This window comes from Takifugu rubripes, chromosome 20, assembly GCF_901000725.2.
Source record: "Takifugu rubripes chromosome 20, fTakRub1.2, whole genome shotgun sequence".
Classification (NCBI taxonomy): Eukaryota; Metazoa; Chordata; class Actinopteri; order Tetraodontiformes; family Tetraodontidae; genus Takifugu; species Takifugu rubripes.
The window spans coordinates 9,979,782-10,004,063 of NC_042304.1; the positions used below are offsets into that span (position 1 = coordinate 9,979,782).

A 24,282-nucleotide genomic window follows, 5' to 3' on the forward strand; every position below is an offset into this window, starting at 1 on the left:
ACATGTGTGTCCGTAGTTCCCTGCAGTCCGAAGTCAAGGAGCTCTTCCTGGAAGCAGTTCAGAACAACTCAGACAGCATCGACCCAGATCTGCAAACCGGCCTCGGGGTCCTTTACAATCTCAGCGGAGAGTTCAACAAAGCCGTGGAGGCCTTCAGCACGGCGCTGTCAGTGCGGCCGGACGTACGAACCACACACGTGCACGTGTACACAAACACATTGGACAGTAGGCTGAGAAGCCCAGTTGGCCCAAATTTCCTTCTCAGTTATTGGTGCGTTTAAATTATGTTTCACATCATCATATATACTTTCAATGATCTCCAGCACAATAAATAAACCCACAGACTTTTGTCTCTGTATCAGCCACTGTCCTCTGGCAGGGAGGATAGTCACCGCTAAATCCAGCCGAGCATATTAGACTTGGTAATGTCGGCTCCCCTGCTGAAACAAACTGCTCTGAACACAAAGGGAGATAATTATCCCCCTCTGCAAGGCTTCATCACAGATGAAGGACCCCTGTACTGGAGCGGACCCTGACCCGTGCGCATCCACCCGGGGGTGGGATACAGCAGCAAGGGCATCCTCTATGATGTAACTCTTCATAAATTACCCCCGTGTTAGCCGACTTTGGTACAGGACATAGGACAGGAGGTCAGCGGGTAGCGCTTGTCTGCCATTTGTGAGGAGAGAGAACTGTAGCAGACACAAAGATGAGAGTGTCCACTCAAGTATAAAGACTTTTCTAGCATCACTGCACGCCACCGTTAACTGGCCCAACCTTCCTCCAGGACTACCTTTTGTGGAATCGTCTGGGGGCAACCCTTGCAAACGGGGACCGCAGCGAGGAGGCGGTGGAGGCGTACACGCGAGCGCTGGAACTCCAGCCCGGGTTCATCAGGTCCCGCTACAACCTGGGCATCAGCTGTATCAACCTGGGAGCACACAGGTCAGTAAGACGTGGCTGATGAACCAAGATGAGGTCAGAAAAGGCCTTATTTTGAGCAGGAAAGAAAAAGATATTTTCGTGATTCCTATCCTGAAGACGTTGAGTAATAAATCCAAATTGTTAATTATTGGCGTTCATTTCAAAGGAAAGAGTTCTGCTGTCAGATTTCCTCTTTTAAAAGCTGATTCCTGTCATTGTTGCTTCTGCAGAGAGGCGGCCAGTAACTTCCTGACTGCTTTAAGCCTTCAGAGGAAGAGCCGGAGTCGCCAGCAGTCCCAGCAGGTGATGTCCGGAAACATCTGGGCGGCTCTGAGAATAGCTTTATCCATGCTAGATCAGCCAGAACTCTTCCAGGCCGCCAACATCGGCGATTTGGATCTGCTCATGCGGGCCTTCAACCTAGACATTTGAGAAATGAGCATTAGCGACTGTAGCATCTTCCCTTTTCACTCACTCTGCGATTTATAGCCAGAAGCCCAAAGTGCACGAAGCAGAGTGGTGCAGAGACTACGGTGCATGTTTCCGTGGACGTCGGGGCGAACCGGCATCGCCATGTGTCAACCCCCGAAGCAGTTCTGAGGACAGGTAGTGGAGGTGACTGCTTTGTGATGGATTTGCACTGCAAATTGTGATTTCCCTGAAGAACACGAGGACGGGCAAAGATTGTACGACTAATGCCTTAGAGAACACATCAATTAAAAGCTGACTCATCACGTGGAACGGAGCTGAGCCAGGAGAGACGGACAGACGGACGGCCCGGGCATCCTCACACGCTGAGAAAAGAGGTTTTTCTAATTCAATTACTTTCCGACCGCCGCGCTCTCTCAGAGGCTGGATTTAGCCAGCCCCTGATAAGGGCCGAGTCACGTGACCCGGGAACTCCAAATTCGGTGCCTGGCTTGTTTTCACCCGTCAACAGAGACCAACGACACTGCATGAATAAACGTTTTCCTAAATGGATTCTTATGTAGATAATTGACTTGAGAAGTTCTCCCTTTGCACTTCAGACAAACATGTAACTTCCTCAAGTGGAATGTGCAAGCCAGGTTGTCAAGCCTTACTCAGCTGCATGCGAATAACCTTTATTTATACTATTTTTATGGCCCCACACACAAAACTCAACACTAAGCCATTTTTCAGACTGGTTTTCAGTTCTTTACATAACAGCCGTCGTCTGAACTTGAAAGCTTTCTGAGTCATTAATTTCTGTTTGGTTGGGTTTATTTATTCGTTCCGTTGGCTTGGCGCCGAGCTTCTCCTTGTTTCCTTTATGCTGACGAGTTGCAGAAACACATACAAGCTGGGCGATGTTGCCCTGAATAATAATGTCTAAAAATTGAGGAATTTAAAAATGAAAACATTTGTTGTTGACAGGAAGTTTCTCGTTCATCAGGGTTCGCCTCGTAATTTCATTTTTCTGAAGTCGACCCGTAGAAGAACGTAGCCGGGAGACCCAGCCGGAGAGAGCTGGGAATGTCCGCTAATGGATCCATTTGTATCCTGATTGCACCTCAACAGGCAGTAAAACTGTAGATTTAATTAGCCTCAGCAGTCGAACGTGATTTAAATATTGATGTAAGATTCATAAAGTGTGTCTCTGTGAGAGGACATTTACTTAACCATCTGCTCACATCACATTAGGGCCGTCGCCAGAGCGGCGCCCTGTCCTCCCGCCACTCTGTTGTTTTTAAGCAGGCGACAGAGCGAACGGCTGATAATTCTGCTGCAGAGGGGATGTTGCGCTGTGAAACTGCTGTTTTTACTGTCAGACGCTATGCAAACGTGGCGTTTAGAGGCCATTCATCTTCAGAGGCTGCTGTTCTCATCAGCTCTACCTTCAACATAGCACCGCCAAACATGGATGATGATAAATCAGGAGTTCATGCTCTCATTTTTAAAAATTCTCTTTTTTTGGCACCAAATCTCCATGTCCATCTCTAAATCTCCATCTCTGGCGATGTTCAATAGATCAGGAAGAAATGGGAGCCAAGGGAGGCCTGGGACATATGTGCATGTCACTGACCGTCTACAGCAGTGAACCGCACATGTCTAAGATTTTATTATTGTCAAATTAAAAAGAAACCGATTCTGATTTCCTCTCTAATAAATGCTGGCCCAACTAACGGTCAGGCTGCTCTTTCAATTTTGTGGTCTGGTACTTTGGATTCGACTGAAATGTTTCTGCAACTGTTAGCTCCATTTAAACAGTCACGTTTCTCTGCACATGTGACACAGGTGTTATTTCCAAATGTTTACTTCTGCTTTTTAGTTGATGCGCTCGAGCCAAAATCCTTGCACCGAGTCCAAAATACGTTTTGCTCCAAACTTTTCTGTTTTCAAATGCAGGGGGATAGATTCTAGCTGCATTTTGGAACCTCCGCCTAGTGGCTAATGAAGGAACTGCATCGGCCTTCATCACCCGTTTACTCCAATCATGGTAGAGCTCTACAATCACCTCAGAGGTCCCCTGATTTAATTTGGGCTAAACTGGCATTAAATTGATGCTGATTAGTCATGTTTGGGACTGCGCTGAGGGTGGACGGCTGCATCCGTTTCAGAAAATGTTTGATTCTATGATCGCGCACCTGAAAACAGCCTGCTCACATGAACCACAATCAGTTTTCATCAGTCCGTCATAAGAGACAAATGATGAGAGATGCGCCATTCATCAGCCACACATCCCTTGCTCCTCAAGTATGAAAGATTCCTCCTGAATATTTTAACTTTGCCTTCAAAATTCCGAGATCTAATTGTTCCCATAGATTTGAAGGCTTTTGTATTAATGGTGGTGAAGTTATAAGCACATCACGCTGCAGTTAATTAAGACACGACGGCCTGCGAGTTTTCTTTGTTGACACTTTACCTCCTCAGGTGAACGTCCCTGCAGCCTGAGCATGTTCCAGAAAACGCATCCATGTTGAACGCATGTCAAATCCTCTACTTTTCATTATGAATGCTGTTTTTTTTTCTTCTCTGTTCTCTGGCCTGCATGAAGCACACGGGAGTGCTCCCCCCCCCCGACTAAATGTAAGAAAAATAGTGTTATGAAACTCCCTTGCAATATTTCTGCGATGCACTTTTAGATTCCATAACCTTGAAAAAGATGTATATATTCAGCATATATTCCACACAAGAGGCTTCTTGTTGCATAGAACTACCTTAGCGAGAGCTCGGAATTTGAGCGGCTTAGATTCTTTAGCTTGAATGCTGCCACACTGCTGCACCTGGATAGTTCAAGTATCTCCTGGATATTTTTCAGAATTTTGACAAGTTTTAGATGTACTGGAGACTTTGATGTACCCCAACTTATGATGGTGTTAAGTTTAATGTCTTCATATTTGACATTTTTATGTGCATATCCTAGTAAGCAGATGTGCTTTTAGAGTTCTGAAGGGTCCAGTATGAGCTGTAATTCTGATTTAGGTCCCTTGTGATATTGTTTTACTGCACTGCTGTCTGTATATGTGTGTGTGTGTGTGGGTGTGTGCTTGTACAGTTTACATAGTGAGGACCAGAGTACCATTTTCGTTCTGCAAGAAGAGGACATTTGTTTGAGGTGAAGACAATTTGGCTGGTCTCAGGTTTAAGACTTTGTTTAAAGACTTTAAAGGTTAAGTGTAAAATTGGTTTCAATGTTAGGTTGGATTTAGGGATTTATTTATCATCATTAGGGTTAAAGTAAGGAACTAGGAATGCATTATCACAAGTCCTCACAAATGCAGAATTATGAGCAAGTGTGTGTAATTAATTACACATTGCATTTTTATCATGCTAATGGCCATTTAAAGAAGTTTCTGCTCATAGTGCAGGAAATAATAAAACTCAAACTTCATTGGCCATTTCTGAGATTTCCATCATCTGTTGGGGTTCATTAAAGTTTTCAGCAGCTTTTGACATTTTTTCTTTCACCACTCCATGAATTCCACTTGTAGAAACTATTTGTTGTTTATTTGCTGATGCATCAGAGATGTTTTGAATATTTTAATGGACTGAGCTTCTTTCTATTCAGTAATTAGGTGGCAACACCGAGAATGCATAATGCTGTATAATCACAAGAATTAGCACCTTTACAACAACGTACAATATGAAACTCATGTTTTAAAATAAAACTGTTGTTATATATTCCATGATCATGCTTCTTTATTTTTCCGGGAGGAAAGTTTTGAAGCCAGGGTTCAACAAATGTGTATTTTTATTATCCAAACCTCTGACGTTTTACAGTGCCACTGAGCAAACTTAATCTATTCACATAAACCGAAGCCACATTTGGATAAATGCTTACATTACAAAAGTGAACTCAAAGGATCCCTCCAGATGAACAGAAACCTACACAACTGGCACAATCTTGACAGGAAAAACAAAGGCAGCTGGGTAAAAACAAGGGAAGGACCATTCTGACATTCAGCTTAACAAAAAAACAAAGAGCCTCCCATTTGTAAAATCCAAATGACAAATGTCATCGTCTAGTGCACGTGGCCGACGGCGAAACAATGGAGAAAGGGAAAGCTGGGACACAACAAGCCAAACACTGACGGCCGTGTGAGAAAAGCAGTGCTAGGAGAACCTGAAGACGAACAACGGGAGACTTGCATAGAGAAACACTGCAGCACTTCAGAGAGCTGATCTGACCGGGGCAAAGGGGTGAAGTGCGGTGAAAAGATTTAATGAAAAACAAAGATTTTTCTTGACATTCAGGGAGACTGCATCAGGTTCCTAATGATGCATTTAAGATGCAGAGTCTGCCATCGAGGAGTGGCCTTGAGAGGGAACCACTTTGAAAATCAGCTAAAAATGGAAACATTAGGAAGCACTGACTTAGGAGGAAATATCTTTACACCAAAGGACACCTTTAAAATATGTAACTGGTGGTGAAAGATCAACCAGAATTATGGTTACTGAGCATTTGCGTCCACACAGTTTGACATATTTACACAGGAGATGCGGATTCCCTGCTGCATGCTGCCAATTTTTTTTTAAAAATAGAACGTATAATCTGTAACAAGGAGATGATGTCCAGAGGTTGAACCAGGAACGGTTCCCCACACTCGCCACTGACAGAGGAACGTGGGCGCGGTTTTTGTATGCAGCGAGCACCATTAACGCACACTCGGTGCTGCGATATGAATGATTTCAGAGAAGTCACGGAGCACTGGAGTGGCCTGCGATCCATGTATTGCTGTACGTATGATGCATAAATGGAAATGGTACAACAGGTCAGAGGAACATTCATGCTAATGCCTGTGTGGAGTTAGGAGAGGAAGCTGCAGCTGTTCTTCCAGAACACAGGCAAATACTTTCTCTGTGGGAATATTCATCTGAAAGGTGATGAGGTCTTTGCTATTACAGAAAAGTGCTTTGTGGAGAAATTTGAACACCCAGTTTAGCTCAGAGTGAGAAGAAGTAATTTCTCAGCAGGTAACATTGAGTGTGAATGTAATCACGGCCTTCCTGCTGCTCTTCATCCTTCTAAATCCTCAGTTCTGCCATTCCTCTCACTGAACAAATAAAGTAGTTCCTTGAGGTCTTTTTGATTTCCCAGAGATGAATTTGTTTTGGGGGGTAAAATGCAAAGCGTGAGCAACGCGGTAATTTCCGTTTGTCGCCGCGCTTTCAGCGGCCAGTGAGGCGTTCCCTGGTAAACTTTGAAAATCCTGCACGACGGCTGAAGGCAGGAACATTAGATCTGATATGTGGATTTACTTTGGGCGCAGAGCACTCAGGAAGAAGGAAATTGCACACATCCCTCACATCTGTCACAAAAACACTAATTAACATCTAAAGCGAGACGTCACAAACAGCACTTTGCTTTCCCTCTCGGAGCATCGCTCCACCTCGCCCCTCGCATTGTAGTAAGGCCAGCAGCTGGTCTGAGAGCTTAGTTCCATCATCTCGTCTGTTATTTAACTCGTCGGGGTGAACGCCTGCGGTTCTTTTAAAGGATGCACGGTGGGATGGGGCGGGAAGGCGACTCTAACTGCTTGACAGTCGGTGGTAGAAGTAGATGTAGCCCAAGTCCTTCGGAGGCCTTTCTGACAAACACACTTTGTGGTCATTGTAGATTACCCACCTACAGAGAAGACGGGTGGGTTCATTGGTCGGTACGCAGCAAATCTGAATCAGATTATAGACGAGTGTATCGCATCAGGATAAATAAGCAGCTCACCTTCCTTCCTTTTTGATGTGACAAACATAATGTCCAGACATTGTCGATTCTCCCATGTGGCTGATAAACGCAAAAAGCTCATAACCTGAGGAAGGAAACAGCAGGTCAGAGAAATGTGTCTCATGAATAACAGACGTGCATAGCAGAAGCTCTTAAAAGAACATTTCAAGTAGGAGAACTTGCAAACAACTCATTGTGCAGCATAAATTCCAGCCTGGAGTCATAAATACTCCACAGATGCTATCATCTAATGATACCTGTAGATGGTGACAGATAAATAACTGTGTATAAAGTTAGTTTTTGAAGCACTGTGCTGTCAGCTCAAGAGATGAATAAGCTTTTAGAGTCCTCACTTACGTCCTGGTCCGTCTTTAATCCGTGGGCCCGTCGTATCTCTGTCGGGGGACAGCGTGGCGTCGCTGTGGGAGTTTGCGTTGGAAAAAGCGTTGTCGTTGGGTTCCGTGTCAGCCATGTCTGAAAGGGCATCACTCTCCTCCGGCTCTGGATGGGTGAAGATCCAGTCCAGGGCTCGCTCCAGGTTATTGTTCTGAATTAAACAGGTGAATAGCAGCTGTAATAACTGTTTCTGAACTGTATTATAATAAAAGAAATCTACTGGGTGTATGTGAATGCTGGTTTGAATCCAAAAATGCAACTTTCAGGGAACCGTTAAGCTTTGGCAGACATAAAAAGTCTGTTTAATGTCCCAGGCAGCTCTCTAAACATGCAAAGCTGAAAAATTGGAGAATAATCTACATCAGAAATTCAGGGGGAGGTAACTTCAAATCAAAAATACAGCCGATTCCTGGAAAATGTACTTCATGCACATCATTCCCAGGTCAGTGAGGTTAAAGGAAAGCTCACGCTGCTAATTTTGGTCTGCTGATAAACCAAACATGAGACACACTCTCGAAGAAGAAGAGCATCATCATGTGTTTGTTACTCTGTGTTCAATCTGGGGGCTCTGGGGTTGGTAAACAGGAAAACTTGGTGTCTATTCCTGGGTCTTAATAAATGTGTGCTGGTCTATTTCTGCTGATGGGGGCAGTGTGAAATATGAAACATGGAAGATGAGAAGCAGGAGCCATTTCAAAACTAACACAGTTTGTTGCATCTGCATCTTTTTAACTTCACATCAGAATCAATTCGTCCTCACTTGCATATCTCACACGGTTTGTGGTGACACTCGGATAAATCTGGTCACTGAACCCGATGGGCTCCATTAGCAGCAGAGTGCACGTGCCTGAGGGACTATTTGTAAACACCATCCAGAGCAGATATCTTTGAATCACCCTGACATAGGACCCATTAAATTTGCATTTTGGAGAGTTAACAAGTAGGCCAGCCAAGCTCATTTATGACAGCAGTTTGGCCATCATCATGTCTGCCTGCACTTCCTGATTTCATTTCAACATCAAGCTTGATCATGAAACTGCCACCCTTGGTCACGTGGCAGCAAATGGCCAAAGGATGAAAAGACAGTCTGAGCGCACCAGCTGCAAACATTCTGCAGGTTGATCAACGATCAACTCAAGCTAACAAAGACGTGAGCAGGAAAAGAAGCGGTCAGCAGGCAGACTGACCATGGCTTTCAGAGCGTTGATGCTGTGAGTGCGGGGGAATCCCATCGACGTGAGGATGGAGATGCTCTCCTCGGGAGGCGGGTTGGGATCCAGCGGGGTGGCCCCCATGACGCTGTCGCTGGTGGAGGGGGCGGAATCCATCAGGGAGGGCAGAGTGAGAGGTTCGGCAAAGTCTGAGAATACATTAAACAGCGTTTTTAAACTTTTCACATCTAAAAAAAAATCATCTGTAACGGTGTCAGACAACACTGCTTGATTTTAAAGCCACTCAGGAAGCAACTGCCACTGGAAGTCGCATCTTTTTTGATTAAACCACAATGTTATTTGCTTTAATTTCAGGTTTCTGAGAACACAAACACTCCTGCTGCCGTTATCCTCTTCAGAAACAGAGTCTTCCTCACAGTCCTTCCCAAACACATGAATGCATCCCACTTTTCTGCCACCTCAGTGTCTGTCAGCCTCATTCCTTTGTGTCCTTTTTAAAGAATTGCCATGACAGAGCGGTTTGTAGACTGGCGTGTTTGTGCACAGTTGTCATATCAGTGAAATGTTTTTCATTATTTCCAGTCTACTAACTTCTCATTGCACCCTGGCTGTTTCTCTAAACTACATGGAAACGATTAGGCGGCAGGTTTCCCTGAAAAAAAAACAGGGTGAAATGACACTAATATGAGAGTTATGGATCCTGACAATGGTGAAGAAGAGAGATGTAGTCATTTCAGTGTAGCAGATGGAAATCCATCCTTTTGCTGATGTTATTAAGCCCCTATTGTGTCCCATTTTGCAGACACATTAGGGCCAATTTGAAATGTAACAGGACTCCGAGGTAGCGGCTGCTTGCAGCTACCCAGGGAAATAAGGATGAGAACTGAGAGGCTCTGCAGAAGGACATGCAGTTACAGATGCCTGCAGCTGCTCTGGTGTCTCACACTGGATTACCTCAATGTTGGAAGAGCAAAAGGATGAAAAGGAAGCTTTGTGCAGTGATATCTAGAACAGTCCACGCCAGGATGGGGAGCACCTTTGGTTATTTCCTGAACTTGGTTTGTGCTCATTTCCACGACTGCTGACTTCAGCTGTCTGAAACTGTTGACGAACCAAGATTCTCTTTCTGCACCTGCTGGTTTGACTATTCGCCACCTGTATTTTCGGTCTTATCTGGGTTACAGTTTATTTAAACACCCTCCGCCCACTTGCTTATTTTTGCCCGTGACTATTTTGCCCATTACTATTTTGTTCCTCTCCATCACTGCTGCGGAGAGACATCTGAGGAACCCAGTTCCAAATATGACTCCCGAGGAGGACATTCCTCCAAACTAAAAGCTATTGTGCAGTCATGTCTCGTCTGTCCTCGACTGCAGAGCGAGGCTGTTCATTCCAGCTGCTCCATCAGTGTTTCGGCAGTTGAAGGCTGTTTATCGCAGCAGTTTACGCACTGTCACAAGTGACAGATTCACTGCTCGTCACCGTCCTCTGTGTTACTCAGCTGCATCCACTTACTAATGGTCAACAAAACTAATGTTCACTTTTGAATATCTAGACATTTACCATCTTTTTCACTCATTTTTGCTCCCCCTGAGATGCACCCTGGTCCCAGTAAACCCAGTCATCTTACCCGGCTCCTCCATGTGAGCTATGATCCAGTTAAAGGCCATTTCAGGCCCCATGTTGCCTGTGTAGTAGACCGCCTTCCTGCAGGCCTCCAGTGGAAAGCCCATTTCTGCCAGCTGCATTACTGCCGCCTCGTCTATTTCTGGAGCTGTGAGTGAGACAAACACGGCATCAATAACTGCACCGTGGCGGCTGCAGACTCAACACAATCGGGAGCCTGTCGGTGAAAACCAAACAAAATCTTGTGCTGGAGGTTCCTTTAACAGAGGATGATTTGTCATGGACAGGATGATGTGGAAAGTTTGTACGCGAGTTGCAGCTGCAGCACCTGCTGAGGTATCCAAGGTGCTCATTAATGTTACGCAAAATGCATTTTCAATAAGTGTCATTTATGGAGAACTGCAGTTTAATGTAGGGAGTAATGAGAGAGGAAATACTCACAGTCGATGGAGCTCATGGAGTTATCTGAAAGAGGAAAAGAAAGCTATTTAGGTGATGCAACTAATAAAATCCTGTGAAATCCATGTGAAAATATGCCTAATAGAATTCATAAATTATGAGAAAACCAGTGCAGGACTGTTGCTGATTAAGCTGCTGAGAGACCAGAGTGGCTGTTGGGGTCCTAATAACCTGTGTCTGCTCCATCTTATTACACCTGATGAAATATTCTTGTTTTGCTGGCATGTGGTTATTAGATAAGACAAAGATTAAATTAGGAACCATTTTCTAGATAAAACAATGCACAAAAAAGAACCTCTCACTCCAGATTTGCTCACTTAATTTGGTGATAGAGTGGTTGTTTTTGTTGACGTGATCACTGATAATTAAACTGGTGGTTTTATGTAAAAGCCGTTTCTCGCTTCATCACAACCTGATGACTGTGACCCAATAAAGTCAGCTGTAATTTGTCTCAGAGCCTTGCTTACCCAAGCTCCCCCGCACTCCCTCCGAACTTTATAAGACAGATCATAGTTCATTTTAAATATCCGGTAGCTGAAAAATGACTCGTTCCAGTTTTATCTTAAAAGAGGAAATCTGATTAGCAAACAAACCAAAGTCACTTTTAACAGTTTGCGATGAGTTTTATGATATAAAAAAGGGGGAGGAAGCAACAATGATTGAGTAAACAGACCAGTTAGAAGTAACGTGAAACACACTCGTGCCGAACACTGTAATCAATAAAAACAGCCGAATATGAATGCAGACAGTGATTAATAACTGCTGATGCCAGCTGAGGATAATGAACCTGCACTTAATCTACACCTGACAAAATTAATTTATAAAGTGAATTCATTAAATCCACCCCAAACAGGGGGTTTTCACTATGACGTGTCCTCAACACTGGCCCTTGTTTTAACTGCGCTGGGAAGAAACTCTTATATAACAGGAGAAAAAGTGCAGGAAACTTTAGGATTTCTGTGTTTGTGCCTGGCTCATTGTGGGGCTTTTAAAAAGCTGCGCAGCCTGCTGCTGTCAGATAGAGATGTGCAACTCTGCCAATCGTGATGTGACAATGCATCAACGTGAAAAATCAGCACTTTTTAAGGCATACTGCCAGTTCAGACCTCCATGGACCACTAAATGAATAATTCTCAAAGGAAAATAAAACCATCCTTCGTCCGTGTGCAACAAACAGATGCTGCCCCAGCTTTGCTCTGAGGACTATGTTTTGTGTCCGTGTTTGAAGCCCAGAACACTATGTGCTTTACGGCTGCTGAAATATTAAGGAAGACAACGATAACTCGGTGTAGCTGAACTTTTTCTAAACAACGCATGAAGGAACAGAGGAATTACAGTCACAAAGACAAAAAAACAAAAGGAGGAACCAAAGAAAGAGCTCATGTACAGGCCTTGTAATATAAAAATGTCACTTGGAAAGCAGTGTGATGTAACGAAGCTGAAGCTAAGATGGAGAAAAAATTGATGTGTTTTTAATGCACTCGCTAAGTTCTGGTAGTTTAATGCTGGAGTCTTGTTTTACAAGTGAATCTCATGAAATCGTTATAAGACTTATCCAAACTGTGAGCACAACAAGATCTCAGAAGGTGATCGAGCCCGTCTCCTCCAGAGGATTCCAATAAATAAGCTCGAGGAGAATCTTGGCGTAGCTTTGATCAGAACATCACCTGTGGGACAATTTCACAGCTCATCTTCTCACAGAAAGTGATGCAACAAAAGTGCCGAAACAGCAAAGCTTTGGATCAATTCTCAAAGCAACACAACCTCATTAGATGCCATCTGATATATGGTCATACAGGAGGTTTTTCTGCATTCCTTAGGTGCACAAAAAACATGCTCATCTGGTGAAAACAATACAAATCTCTCAGAAAATAATGACCTTTAACATTAATGGCAGGACTGAAAAACCGAGCACAAAGGTCCAAAACTACCCCCAGTGGTTTCGAGGGCCCAACTGTATCATTTGCATTCCTGCATCAATGAAAAATACCCACGAGCCTCGGTGGATGAGTCATCGTGTCTTTTGGCTGGCGGAGCGTACACCATCCATTCAAGGTGAGAAAAATGGAGCAGATTAAATTGGGCAGCACATGCCCTTTACACATGCCTGGCTGTAATCAGGTCCAATTGAAATGTACACGCTTATCTGGCAGCGAACACGGCAGATATAGTATCAGCGTAAAATGGTTTCTGTACCTCTGGTGTCTTCAGGCAGCACGATGGGAGGCATGAGGTCAGGTAGCTCCTCTTCACTGGCCTGCAGCCCCGTGGCCCGCAATCGATTCAGATCCAGAAAATCTGGAACATCTATGGCCAAATCTACAAAAACAACCATCAGGAAACTATCTGACATGTCAAAGTCTGCTTATATTATACAATATGGTCAGGATTTCTGCCCATTAATGGCATGTTTTTGAATTAAGAAGCTGATTAAATTTAATTAAAATTTAGTTAAATTGAAACTTCTGAGTCAGAGGGGACAAAGAGGTTGTTTATGCTTTTTAGTTTTGTCATATAAAGTATTATTTGCTGTACAAAACAAACTTTTCAGAGGCAGTTACAACGTATGTTTGGGAAAATGAGGTTTGCTGATGCCCTCTGCTGGGCATTTAGAATAGTACAGAGAACAACAGTCACAATATACAGTATAAACAACTGACGTTAGCAGGCTGGTACCTAGTTTTTTGGGTACCCAGTCAACTCCAAATGTGAACTTTTTGATCTGTAATATCAAATACTCTGGGAAGGAGGCAAAGCGGGAGGTTCTGAGAAAGAACAAGGAGACAATAATTATGAGTATGGATGTATATGTGGTTCATATGTGAGACTACAGGAGAGTGTGGTCAAGGGAAGAGTCGGCACTTCTGCTTACTTGACTCCAGCTGACTTGGCTTGCAGCGCAGAGCTCCAGAAGTCTGGCACATTCTCTGGTTCGGTGAAGGCCTGTAGACATGCAGTAAAGGGGATGCGCGCTCTCACTGGCTCAGGAGGAGGCTGCATGTTCTCCTCTGCCTCTTTCTTCTTAGCCTCGTAAGTCAGCAGCTCCTCTGGAAGAAAAAAACATTTTAATGTTCAACACTGGAGAGCTATCGCCTGTGAATTAGGACAGGTTTTCAGAGAAATGTGTGTGTGTGTGTGTGTGTGTGGCTCTGACTTCACCTCTGTTAATGGCCGCCTCCAAAGGGGCTGGCAGCTGGATGCAGTAGTCGACCCGCTGACTGTATCGAACCTGTCGACTCTGACAGCACTGAACTCGCTCCTCAACCAGGAAGCGGAAGACATCGCTTGGATTCTCAGAGCCAGCGCTGTTCCTCTGCGAGCACAAAGGTGGGATGAACATGGGAGTGTGAAATCAAGTGAGTATTTAACTGCAGTGTTGTGTTTTAATATTATTAAATATGAAGCCTTGATATTAAATAAAGCTGTGTCATAACTCGGTCCAATGTCGTCGCGTGAGTTTCATATAATTAACTTGTGAACGGCCAAAGTGACTGAATCATCATCTTCATCTAGTCCTTTATGATCAGCAGAGGTCATGGAAACTTACAGTTTATTTAAAACAGTGTAAACTTTATTATTTACGAGACTGTACTTCAGTATAGCAGTCCAACGCCCTCATCTGAATCGCTGCGACAAAGTCTCCCCATTCTTAGATGGTACAGAAATACACACGTTAAAAGTGGACGGCTCAACCGGGCTGACAGTGTCTCTGTCCGCAAGACTAAATCAGTATCCAGTCTTCAAACAGCTGTAGAGACAAATGGCCTAAAGAACCAAGAGTTGACGGTGCAGCTTTTCAAATGCATCCAAAAAGACCTTGTCTGGATTTTGAGGCGACACTGTGATCGTGCGCTGAGCTCAAATCATGAGGGTGGAGGAGGTGGCCGGCCCGAGCCTGGACATGTTTCAGAACAAGAAGCATTATCTGGCCTCTGTGTAACAGATAGCTGAGCTATTTATATCTGACTGAAAGAGATACATCAGAGCAGTGTGTGTGTGTGTGTGTGTGTTCTTGTACTTGCTACATATTGAGGGGAAAAAAAGGATTCTACTAGTAAATTGAGGAAATTTTTGGGAAGTGTGGACATTTTGGCTGGTCCTCACAACTTCAAGGGGCTGTTTAGACATGGTTCTAAGGTTGAGGTTAGAATTGGGTTAAGGACTAGGTTTACAAAGTTAGTTGTGAAGGTTAGGTTATGAATATGAAAGCTCTCAGTTGTGTGGGTCTCAACTAAGTACCGTCGGCATCTTGTTTTGATACCGTCAAAAACAAGCCCGCATCGCCCTCGTGAGAAGGCAGACCGCTTTACTGACCTCAACCAGGTTTATGAGGTGCAGCAAGAACTCGTGAGCGTCCTGTTGTCTGTTGGAGGAGAACTCGGGGTGCCCCCTGCTGACCAGCGCCTTCAGCATGCGTGGAGATACGCCTTTCTGCTGGTGCTGCGGGGAATGAGAGGACGCACACATCAGATGCATTGACAGTGCATGACCTGTCCTAATCTCATAATTATACCAGTACAACCCAGTATAAATACACTGAGATACACTTAACTGTCTAAAAGTACATCCACGGTGTAGTAAAGATAAAAAGGCATTTGGATGAGAGTAACTGATTATAATTGGTAACATTCCTGAAAGTACAGTAACTCCAGCGCCCTCACACCTGTCAACATACATCCAAACCTGACTCCACCTACGCACATGGAGGAAGTGCAGGATCACCGCAGGATCTGTCCTATCAATTACTGGCCTAAAACAAGCTCAGGGTGCAGGCCTGCTGGTCACTTCCATTATACTCTAATGGTTTTACAAACATTTCCGGACAGCTGAGTGTAACCGGAAGAGCTAATGGTCTCAAAGTTGTGCATTTAAATTAGGAAATGAATGAAAGGATAAATCATTAAATATGTGCTTTGCCATGTAGGGAGCCATTTTAAAGTGTTATTTTATGTTGATTTTAGCCACCAGAATTATATAACTGTAGGTAACAGGACAAATACTCAAATTTTAACTAATAAATGAGTGTTTGCCATGTTTTACCATGCCTCTGCTAGTTAAAGGCCCAGCGTGGGAGCTGAACGTACCCAGTTTAACATCTTGTGTTCTTCATTCATCACCTGTTCAATCAGCTCAGATTTCATAGGCGGTTTGGAGTACTGGCCTGAGAGCAGTCCGTGTCCCAGCTTAGCCCTGGCAGGCAGAAACAACAGCAACTATTACAGCATTTTGTCACAGACACAGTTTTAATAATATAAATGTCCAGTTTTGATTCAAAGACTGTATGTTTGTTACATGTAGCTTTTCTATCTCTTAATGTTTTTGTTACATCCAGTTTTACTATCTGTATAACATTATCCTAACTTATCTTACTGAAGTCAGTTTGGTGATTTTTACAATGTTGTGTGTCTTCAGGGAAGTACTTTCTAGTATAATAGGGGCTGAACCATACATTTGAAGCATTTTTTTAGAATTGTTTTAAACTTCAACAGCATTTTACAACACCTCTGTTTGGCTTATGTAACAATGGCGTCACTCACATCTGTGTTGCAAAGTCTTGGCTCGGGTCAAGGGGTGAATAGTCAAATATCCTCTGAAGATTCCCCACATACCTAAAGATCAGAACACATGTCACGCACACAATCTGGAGAAATTTGACATAGAACTGAGGAGACACCACAATCTTTTATCAATCATATGGCCCAATTTTTTATTTCTTTTAATAAAAAAGCTAAATTATTTCTAAATTTAAAAAAAAATAATAATTGAGGTTTATTATTAGTGTACTCACATCCTCTGGAAGTCTGGGATGCTAAAGAGGACCTGCATCACTGTGCTGAGGTAGCAAGTGTTGCCCAGATTTTTGATGCCCGTGTACCCAGAACCAAACACGGCCTTCAGCTTCATTCCTGACTCCTGGATCACTTCCCACTCGCTGACCCGTGGCCTGGAGTTATTTTCTCTGTGATGTCCATTCTCTGTCTGCCAGAGCGAGACAGAGTTTGGTGTGAAACTGTGAGTCTCACACCAAATTTGAAGATTTCCCCCCACAACAGAGACGTCTTACTCTTTTCTGCATCTGCAGCATGTCTATTCCAAAGTGGGATAAGTGATCGGATATGTGGGGGTCCAACACAGCCTCCTCCTCCTCAAAAGAATAGATATCTGAAACCAAAACTTACTGTTATCCAACGCGGTGTTTTATCTAAAAAGAATTAGACAAAAACTGATGCGAATGACATAATACAGTTTGCAAATGAAAAGGTACCCTGGCACTCTGCATCTGTAAAAGCTTTAAGAAAAATAAAAGGCTCCTCCATGGCTCTGTATGTACTGAAGGACCTGGAAAATCCTCTAATCTTTGTTCAATTAATCCAGGAGCTCCTCTGGGCTGGCTGATTTCCCCCCTTCTCTATATTTTTGTGTTTTTTCCCAGTCAAACAACTGTTTTGCTGATTAGCAACAGATCAAGAAACAATCAGTTTCAGACCTGCTCCGTCTGGTGTGATTGTGTCCATCTTGACAGCCAGAGGATAGCTGGTCTCTCTGTAATGCTCCAGGGCATGACCGTTGCCCCCGCTGCCATCGAAGAACCACTTCCCACAGAGCACTGCTCCGTCTGTCAGGTTCAGCCACAGGTTCTCCCTCATCTCACACTTCTGACACTTCCAGCCGCTGACGACAGAGACAAAGAAATTCACTACTGACGCGTCTGACTCACTGAGAGGCAAACTTACATTTTTAAAAAAGAATTATAATCCTGCAAAGACAGCTGTGATCAATCAAAGATGTCAGATCTAAATAAACTGATGTGACAAAGTTATGAAAGCTTTCCAACTGTGAAACTAAACTATTTTAATCTTCTCCTGATGTCAAAGAGCAAGTTAGAAGCAGTCTCTACTGAGATGATCTGGATTTTCTCATTGACAGATTCTTACAGAATCACTGTCGGTGAGTCTCTCCTACCTTGGTGGGATTCTGACTCCGTTATCCAACTGCCTGAGGCTCCTGGCGTGTCTGGACACCTGGATCTCCTCATCCCACGATTCAGGCTCTTGCTTCTTGTAAGCCGAGGATGCATTCAGCACTGCGTCACAGGCGATGGTCACCTGAGCGACAGATGAGACAGGATTAACTCCTGAGAGTGGGAGCAGCTGAGATCAGGGTCTAACTATATCGATAGCCTTTTCTGTGCTTTTAGGAAGAGTTTCTAACATATCAAATCAACATAAACAATAACACATGCTGCATAAAGCAAATCCAGCACAGGGAGACAGAAAAGCATTGCTCCAGCAGACCACAGATGCACAATGCAAAATATGTTGAATCAGCTGAGTGACATCAGACTTTGGACGTTCACAACATTTAACAATGCGTGCATTAAAAACACAAACAAGATAAGCAGGAGTTAAATCTAACAAATGGTGAATCCCTAAACCATGTACATATGCATCCAGTGATTCCCTGAAAAATAAAAACAGTTGTGGGAGTAAGCTGGTGAAAAATCTAAACTACGTGGCAGTGAGACAGTGCCTCCACCCTAAAAATAAACCTGGAGTGTGTAGATAAGATGGACCAGCCTGCGTGCTCACAGAGGAACCACTGAGTGCACCCTACCACAGCATGCAATAACAAAAAGAACCCCAAAACAACAAAACAAACACAAAGAGCCATGCAGCAGCAACTCACTGACCAGAGCGGGCAACTCCTCAATATTTGGTAAGGGGATCTCGAAGTGATCTGGGAAAATGACCAGCTTGGCCTCGTCCTCATACTCATAGTCGTCTCCGTTAAAATCACGGTTGAGCTCTAAATCTACAGGGGAGGAAGTAAAGATCGGATGAGCTGCTTTAACCATCCGTCCTCTCGGAGCCACATTTGAGTTCCTGACAGCGGTGTGAAGGACAGTCCGACTCTTCTGTGCAGAAGCTTTTCACATGTGTGTTTAGAGAAAAGTCTCTCAAATGTGTCAGAAGTCTGTTTTTACTGGACTGGATTGAAAAGCACTCTGGTAAATGTTGACGGCTTTGACTGGAATCACATTTGTTATCTAATGAATAAAATGCTGCACCCAAATTTGGGCAAAGAGCTTGAGCATCAACCAACACAAAGGAAATTTATAGCAGAAATTCGGGGGGAGATCTATAAATCTGACTCCAGAGGCCACGTTTTTAACCCCACAGAGAAATATTTGTCTGCTGTCCCAGAAAAAAAAACAATTTTCTGAAAATATGGGCTTTTTGGCATCAGTCGGTTTTAATCTCCATGGCGACTGCTCGGACCGAAGAGCTTCTGATTCATGTCTTCGTCACTTCTGTTGACTCAATAAGAGGTCAAAATCCAGGTCAGGTTAAATTCAGGAAAAAAGGCTTCGATTTTCTGAAGCCAAGTGACAACAACAAAAACGCTTTTTCCTCATTAGACGCAACTGTGATAGTTTACATGGACAAATTCTCCATCTGATCAAGAAATTATCCCATTGTTGTGACAAATTTGAGGCTGTAGTCCTCATTGGTGTAATAAAGAAGACCAAGAACAACGAGAGTGAAGACAGAGTCCACCCTTTTCCTCTGATAATCCAGACTAAACCTGACTCCAGACAAACATCCTCACGGGTCTTTTCTGTGTCACTGGATCACTGGAGATGATGGTATTTCACAGTCCTTATATGAAAAACCATCAAGCCACTGTAAGTGGCGAGCTGATGGAATGATTGGTCATAAAGCTTTAGAAAAAAGTGACAAGAAAACAACAATCCCTAAACATATTTTGGCCAATGTCAGAGCTGAGGGAGGGGCACCTGGTTCTCTCCCTGCAGCGTCACGGCCGCTGGATGGATGATGACTGGTGGCAGCTGAGAAGCCGGTGGCCATCCACCACTTCCCTCGCCCAGGAGGAGGAGGATGGGAGGGGGGCTTTGAATTAGACCAGTTACCAACCACACATACAAATAAACGTGCTATATTCAGCCCAGGGAAGGGGGAGGAGGAAGAAAAGGAGCAGAGGCGTCATCACAGGAAATAACTGAAACTTTGGGTAAAAGGCTGGTAGATCACCAGTGAGTAACAAACACACACCAGCATGTGGAGGGGAGGATCAAAGACCAGTGTGTCTGTTGCAGCTATGAAGGGAGCCCCAAATGTTCAGCTGCCAAACAATGGGGGGATATAATTGTTTTTCCATAGTCCATCACATACAGTATCTAAAACTGATCATGATATGAGTTATATTATATCTGGACTTTGTTTTTCATCAGGCAATGGTGTGTTTTACACGGGTTACCTAGAAATACTTTTCCATTCCTTCGTCTGGGGATGGCGCCGCCGGCAGCTCCTGTGGCTTTCTGTGGAAAACAGAGATCGACCTGCATCAAACGATCCTCACCACAAACACAGACACCTTTAATGATTCTTGTAAATCGTTGTTTCGCTTCGGCGGAGGAAGAGGTTCCAGATGGTTGTCATTTTGTTAGAAATAGATGCCGAATGTTCCAGTTGCCAGGTCGGGTTGCGAGGGAAGGGGAAAGCCCCCGCTCACATCATGGTCAGGTTTAAAGAATGATAAAAGAATCTGCCTCGGCAACATGGCTGTGATTTGTGAGCAGATACCGTTTAACCTGTGTCGGTCATCACAATCACCTCTTCAGAATCAGAAATCCTGAAGTGGAAAAAATGACAATCGGGTGCCAGGAAATCAACAGTTCCTTATAATCCTGTTATGCACAGGTGTCTGCGGGGGCCAGCAGGGTAGAAAAAGACAAGAATCGAGACAAGAGCCGTCTCCCAATGGGACGGGGGCCTGCAGAATGTGAGCAGCTGGCCAGATCCAGGCATGGAAATAGCAGCTCTTTACAAAGCTCGGCCTCTCCGAGAGCAATTAGGACCAGTGACAAAATGTGGTCAACGTCAAGGCTAAACTTGTTTTAAACCCACAGAAAAGCCATTCTTTTAATATAATTTAGAGTCTTTTATTCAAACGGAAGCACGAAAAGTCGGGAAATTTAAAGAAATTTTATAATTGATACTATTTAAAATGTCAACTTATACATAAAAAGTAGTTTATATAAAGTGGATTTTTCTGAGAATCTATGCCAACATGCTTGAGAGTTGTGTTAAAGATACAGATTGGCAGCAGGGTTTTTCATACGATTATCTCTTTTTCTCCATTGTAGTTATGAACCAAATAACTGGTTGTTTCACTTATTTATGTCCCTAATCAATTAATGTATTATTACATTTATAATAATGATTATTGTAAACAACTGGCTGTAGTTTTAATATCATTGTCTCTTTATGCACTTTGTAAATGTGGTGCAGCTGTAAACAGTGAAAACAATCTGAAACCCTGGGAGGGGGTGGGACATACCTCTTTGACGTGCCTTTTGAGGTGCATGTACACACTCTGTCCTGTTTTGCGATAGTGTCTCTCCACGTGTTCTCGTCCAAACCCCAGGAACGTGTTCATACACACATACAGACCTCCCTCCGACTCCTGCGGACAAACACACAAAAAAAATGGCAAAAGAGGACGACAACAACGCAGCACGACATATTTTCTCACTCGTAAACATCGACCTGGACGTGTCACTAATGACGGTGTTTGTTTTGGTGGAAAACACGCTGTTATTTCTTATCATATTTCCCCCCCAAAAAATATAACACAAATCAGATTATGTGAGACAATGTGATGCAAAAAATTACCAGCGCAGCGAATCAGCTACATCAGGTACTGAAGGACTTTACTCTTAAACGTTTCGGAAGAATAGACGTGTTCCCGCTGCAAGAGTTCCTGGTAAATACTGGAGGCAGGAGCTTTAGAGGAACTGTCCCTCTCAATGGCAGGGTCTCCCCTGCGGTGTAGAACCCCCTCCCGGAGATATTAGGAGTTTTAATCACCGCATAGTTATTGTGCCGCAGTTTCGACACTGACATCACCAGCGTGAAAAAAGCAAGTCATAACGAAGAAATCAAAGAGGGAGGAGGTAAAGATGGAAGGAACCAAGGAGGTTCCTGCAGTGCAGACACACACGAACAGCCCAGCCCCGTAAAATTATCCCTGAAGTCCCTGCAGTGGAAACTCCCCTCATGCAGGAGGATCAAGAAAACATCCTGCTATCTCAGGACAATGAAAACAAACAGTCGCCCAACTTGGAAAAGCAAGCGTGTGTGTAATTCCATGAGCAAAGCTGCTGACCTCACTAGGTAACATGAAAGATTCTTATCAAAGGTAGCAATGCTAACCGGAGGAGCTAAACAAGCCAACGGCCACACTTGGTTGGGTTAATTTCATGCCGTTCCTGAATTTTTTAATCCAGATGAGGACTGAAAATGATTTTCAGAGGCTAAAAAAGATCAGCGAGTCTGAGATACAGTTAATCATGAAATAATAAAGAGGGATTAAACATTACTGAGGACATTTATTAGCGCTTCCCTTCAAAAACCACTGCTTAATTTATCATCTCACAATGCTACTTTAATTAAAGTGCTGATACTGTAACTACTTTATCAAAGTGACTGTGAAAAGCGACGTCAGGGTTCTCAAATTTTCATGTCGTATATTACATTTAATTTCAGTAAAAGGAAGAGGGTCGTGTTTATCATTATACCCTCACAAAAACACCTTCAAGTTATACTTGTTTTGTATGCTGACAATACATTCTATTGCATTTTCCCTAAACCAGGAGTGATTGAACATAACTTTGCCACATTTCAAGTCTGATCTGCACGTGACTGTCATAACATAAACAGTGAGATGGGGGAGTTATTTAACATATATTAGGGGTGAACCTTGGAAAGCTGGCTGAAATCTTTACACAGTATGGGCTTTATGAACCCCTGTGATAACCCTTTAAGTGGCCCAGACTGACATATGAGCTTCAACGGTTCAAGGATAAAAATAAACCCGTCCGCGGGCCAACATGATGAACTCCAGACAGCTGAGTCACCTTTAAAAACAGTTTCATCCGAGGGAGAAAAATATGTTATATGTAAAGGTTGACAAAAGCTTTCTATTACTATCCATACAAGAATGCTACAATTAAGACCGGCTGTTTTATTGAAACTGTTCAATTAAACATGTTAAAATAAAAAGACAAATCACCAGTTTAACCTGTTGGGAAATAGCAGCTAATTACTGTAAGAAGTAGTTTCTTTACAAACTCTTTTGTTTATACAGTGTATACTAAGTTACACTAGTTACTAAATAAAATACCACACTAAAAGTCTTACCTTATGCTACTGTTAGCATTAGCATCAGTGTATTATAGGAACAAAATATCATCAACAATTAATCCATGACTTCATGCACACAAAGTTTAGCGTTTAAAAATGGCAAAAGCTGAATTTCAAAATAAGCTAAGCAATTATAAATAAACTATTTTTATGGGACATATTGTGGTGGGACAGAGATGCTAGAATAAAGTTGAATGGTCATTGTGGGCTTAGAGATGCTAAACGGTCTGTTTGAATCAAAGTGGGACAGAAAGGACAAATTGAACCGTTATAATGACACTGTTGTGTCTAACACAGACACAACTATATTGATACCAGAACACACTAATGACACGGCAGTTGTGTCCAGAACTTCTGGACTCGTCCATTGTTGTGACCAACCGGGTCTTTACTGTTGACCATGTTAATTTAAGACAAATTCTGAGTTTTAAAGTGTCTGTACAGACACGAGCTCTCGGCTACCGTTGCTAACTTCAACAACAGCGCTTTTCCCAACTGCGACAGGTGTGTCGGGCCCCTGTGTTGGAGGCTGATGTGGCCTAACCGACACCCCCGGCCGGGACAAAGGCGGACCCTCCATGCCTCCCCCGGCAGACAGATGTAAACAACATTTAATTATTTATTAAGTTAGCGGGCAACGGCGACAGGAAGAGAAGGCTCACGTGCGTCCAGCCGCCACCGGGCGTGTGTGTGTGTGTGTGTGTGTGTGTGTCAGGGTGGGAGGCGACGACCACTCACGGGGGAGTCGAAGGAAAACGCGCACTCGCTCTTGAACACCCGGTCTCCGGTCCTGGGAACCCTGATGGTGGGCATGTAGGGGACCAGCAGCTCTCCGAGGTCTGTAGCCATCTTCACATTCCTGCTGCTCGCAGCACAGTGCTGCGGAGCCACCGGAGCGGCGCTGTCAGAGCCGAGGATGCTATTTTTAAAGCGCTCCGTCGCTACATTCCTGCAGCCAGTGGGATGTGACGCGGAAAACCGTAAAAATAAAACGACCGCGGGGTGAAGGGCTCGCTGCTACAACTGCCCGCGACGCCCGACGCGCCGTGGTTCCTGCCGCTAGCGGGCATTTGTTGTGTTTAAGAAAAAAAAGAAGGGAGAAAAATCGCTGTTGCGCAGATATCTCTCTTTTTTTATTTTTTACGGCGGTGACGTGCGTGCAGCGATCTTCCCAGCAGGGCCCCGCCCACCTCCGGGGCGATTCATAAAGTCACATTTATTTACTACCGCTTGTTTAGGGTGCACAACGTGACCTGAGTTGCAGTTTTGATTTAAAATGGCTGTTCATGGACGA

General features: G+C 43.8%; 2 protein-coding genes across 7 annotated transcripts in view; one reads left to right on the plus strand and one right to left on the minus strand.

Annotated features, from left to right (window-relative positions):
- The window catches only part of pex5la (peroxisomal biogenesis factor 5-like a), a 47,996-nt gene extending 44,308 nt beyond the window's left edge, over positions 1-3,688 (plus strand). For all 5 annotated transcript variants that reach the window (XM_029827709.1, XM_029827711.1, XM_029827714.1 and 2 more), the window contains 3 exons: positions 17-182; positions 788-945; positions 1,155-3,688. In XM_029827709.1, coding sequence (XP_029683569.1) covers positions 17-182; positions 788-945; positions 1,155-1,356 — 526 coding nt within the window. In that variant the 3' untranslated portion in view covers positions 1,357-3,688. The remainder of the gene's footprint in view (positions 1-16; positions 183-787; positions 946-1,154) is intronic.
- Positions 3,689-5,065: 1,377 nt separating this feature from the next.
- usp13 (ubiquitin specific peptidase 13) lies at positions 5,066-24,078 on the minus strand. Of its 2 annotated transcripts, none has more exons than XM_011614942.2 (21): positions 23,727-24,078; positions 21,124-21,249; positions 20,041-20,101; positions 18,452-18,573; positions 17,725-17,867; positions 17,249-17,433; positions 16,826-16,923; positions 16,550-16,740; positions 16,299-16,370; positions 15,879-15,951; positions 15,076-15,201; positions 13,921-14,074; positions 13,634-13,808; positions 13,438-13,526; positions 12,958-13,080; positions 10,744-10,767; positions 10,307-10,450; positions 8,692-8,864; positions 7,466-7,655; positions 7,109-7,193; positions 5,066-7,012 (listed from the first exon to the last, which is right to left on the minus strand). In XM_011614942.2, the coding sequence occupies exons 1-21, from the start codon at positions 23,835-23,837 to the stop codon at positions 6,916-6,918; spliced, it is 2,562 nt and encodes an 853-aa protein (XP_011613244.1). In that variant the 5' UTR covers positions 23,838-24,078; the 3' UTR covers positions 5,066-6,915. The 2 variants fall into 2 exon arrangements, with proteins under 2 accessions (XP_011613244.1, XP_003974273.1); XM_003974224.3 differs by having other exon boundaries at positions 15,846-15,951.
- Between the last annotated feature and the right edge of the window lie 204 nt (positions 24,079-24,282).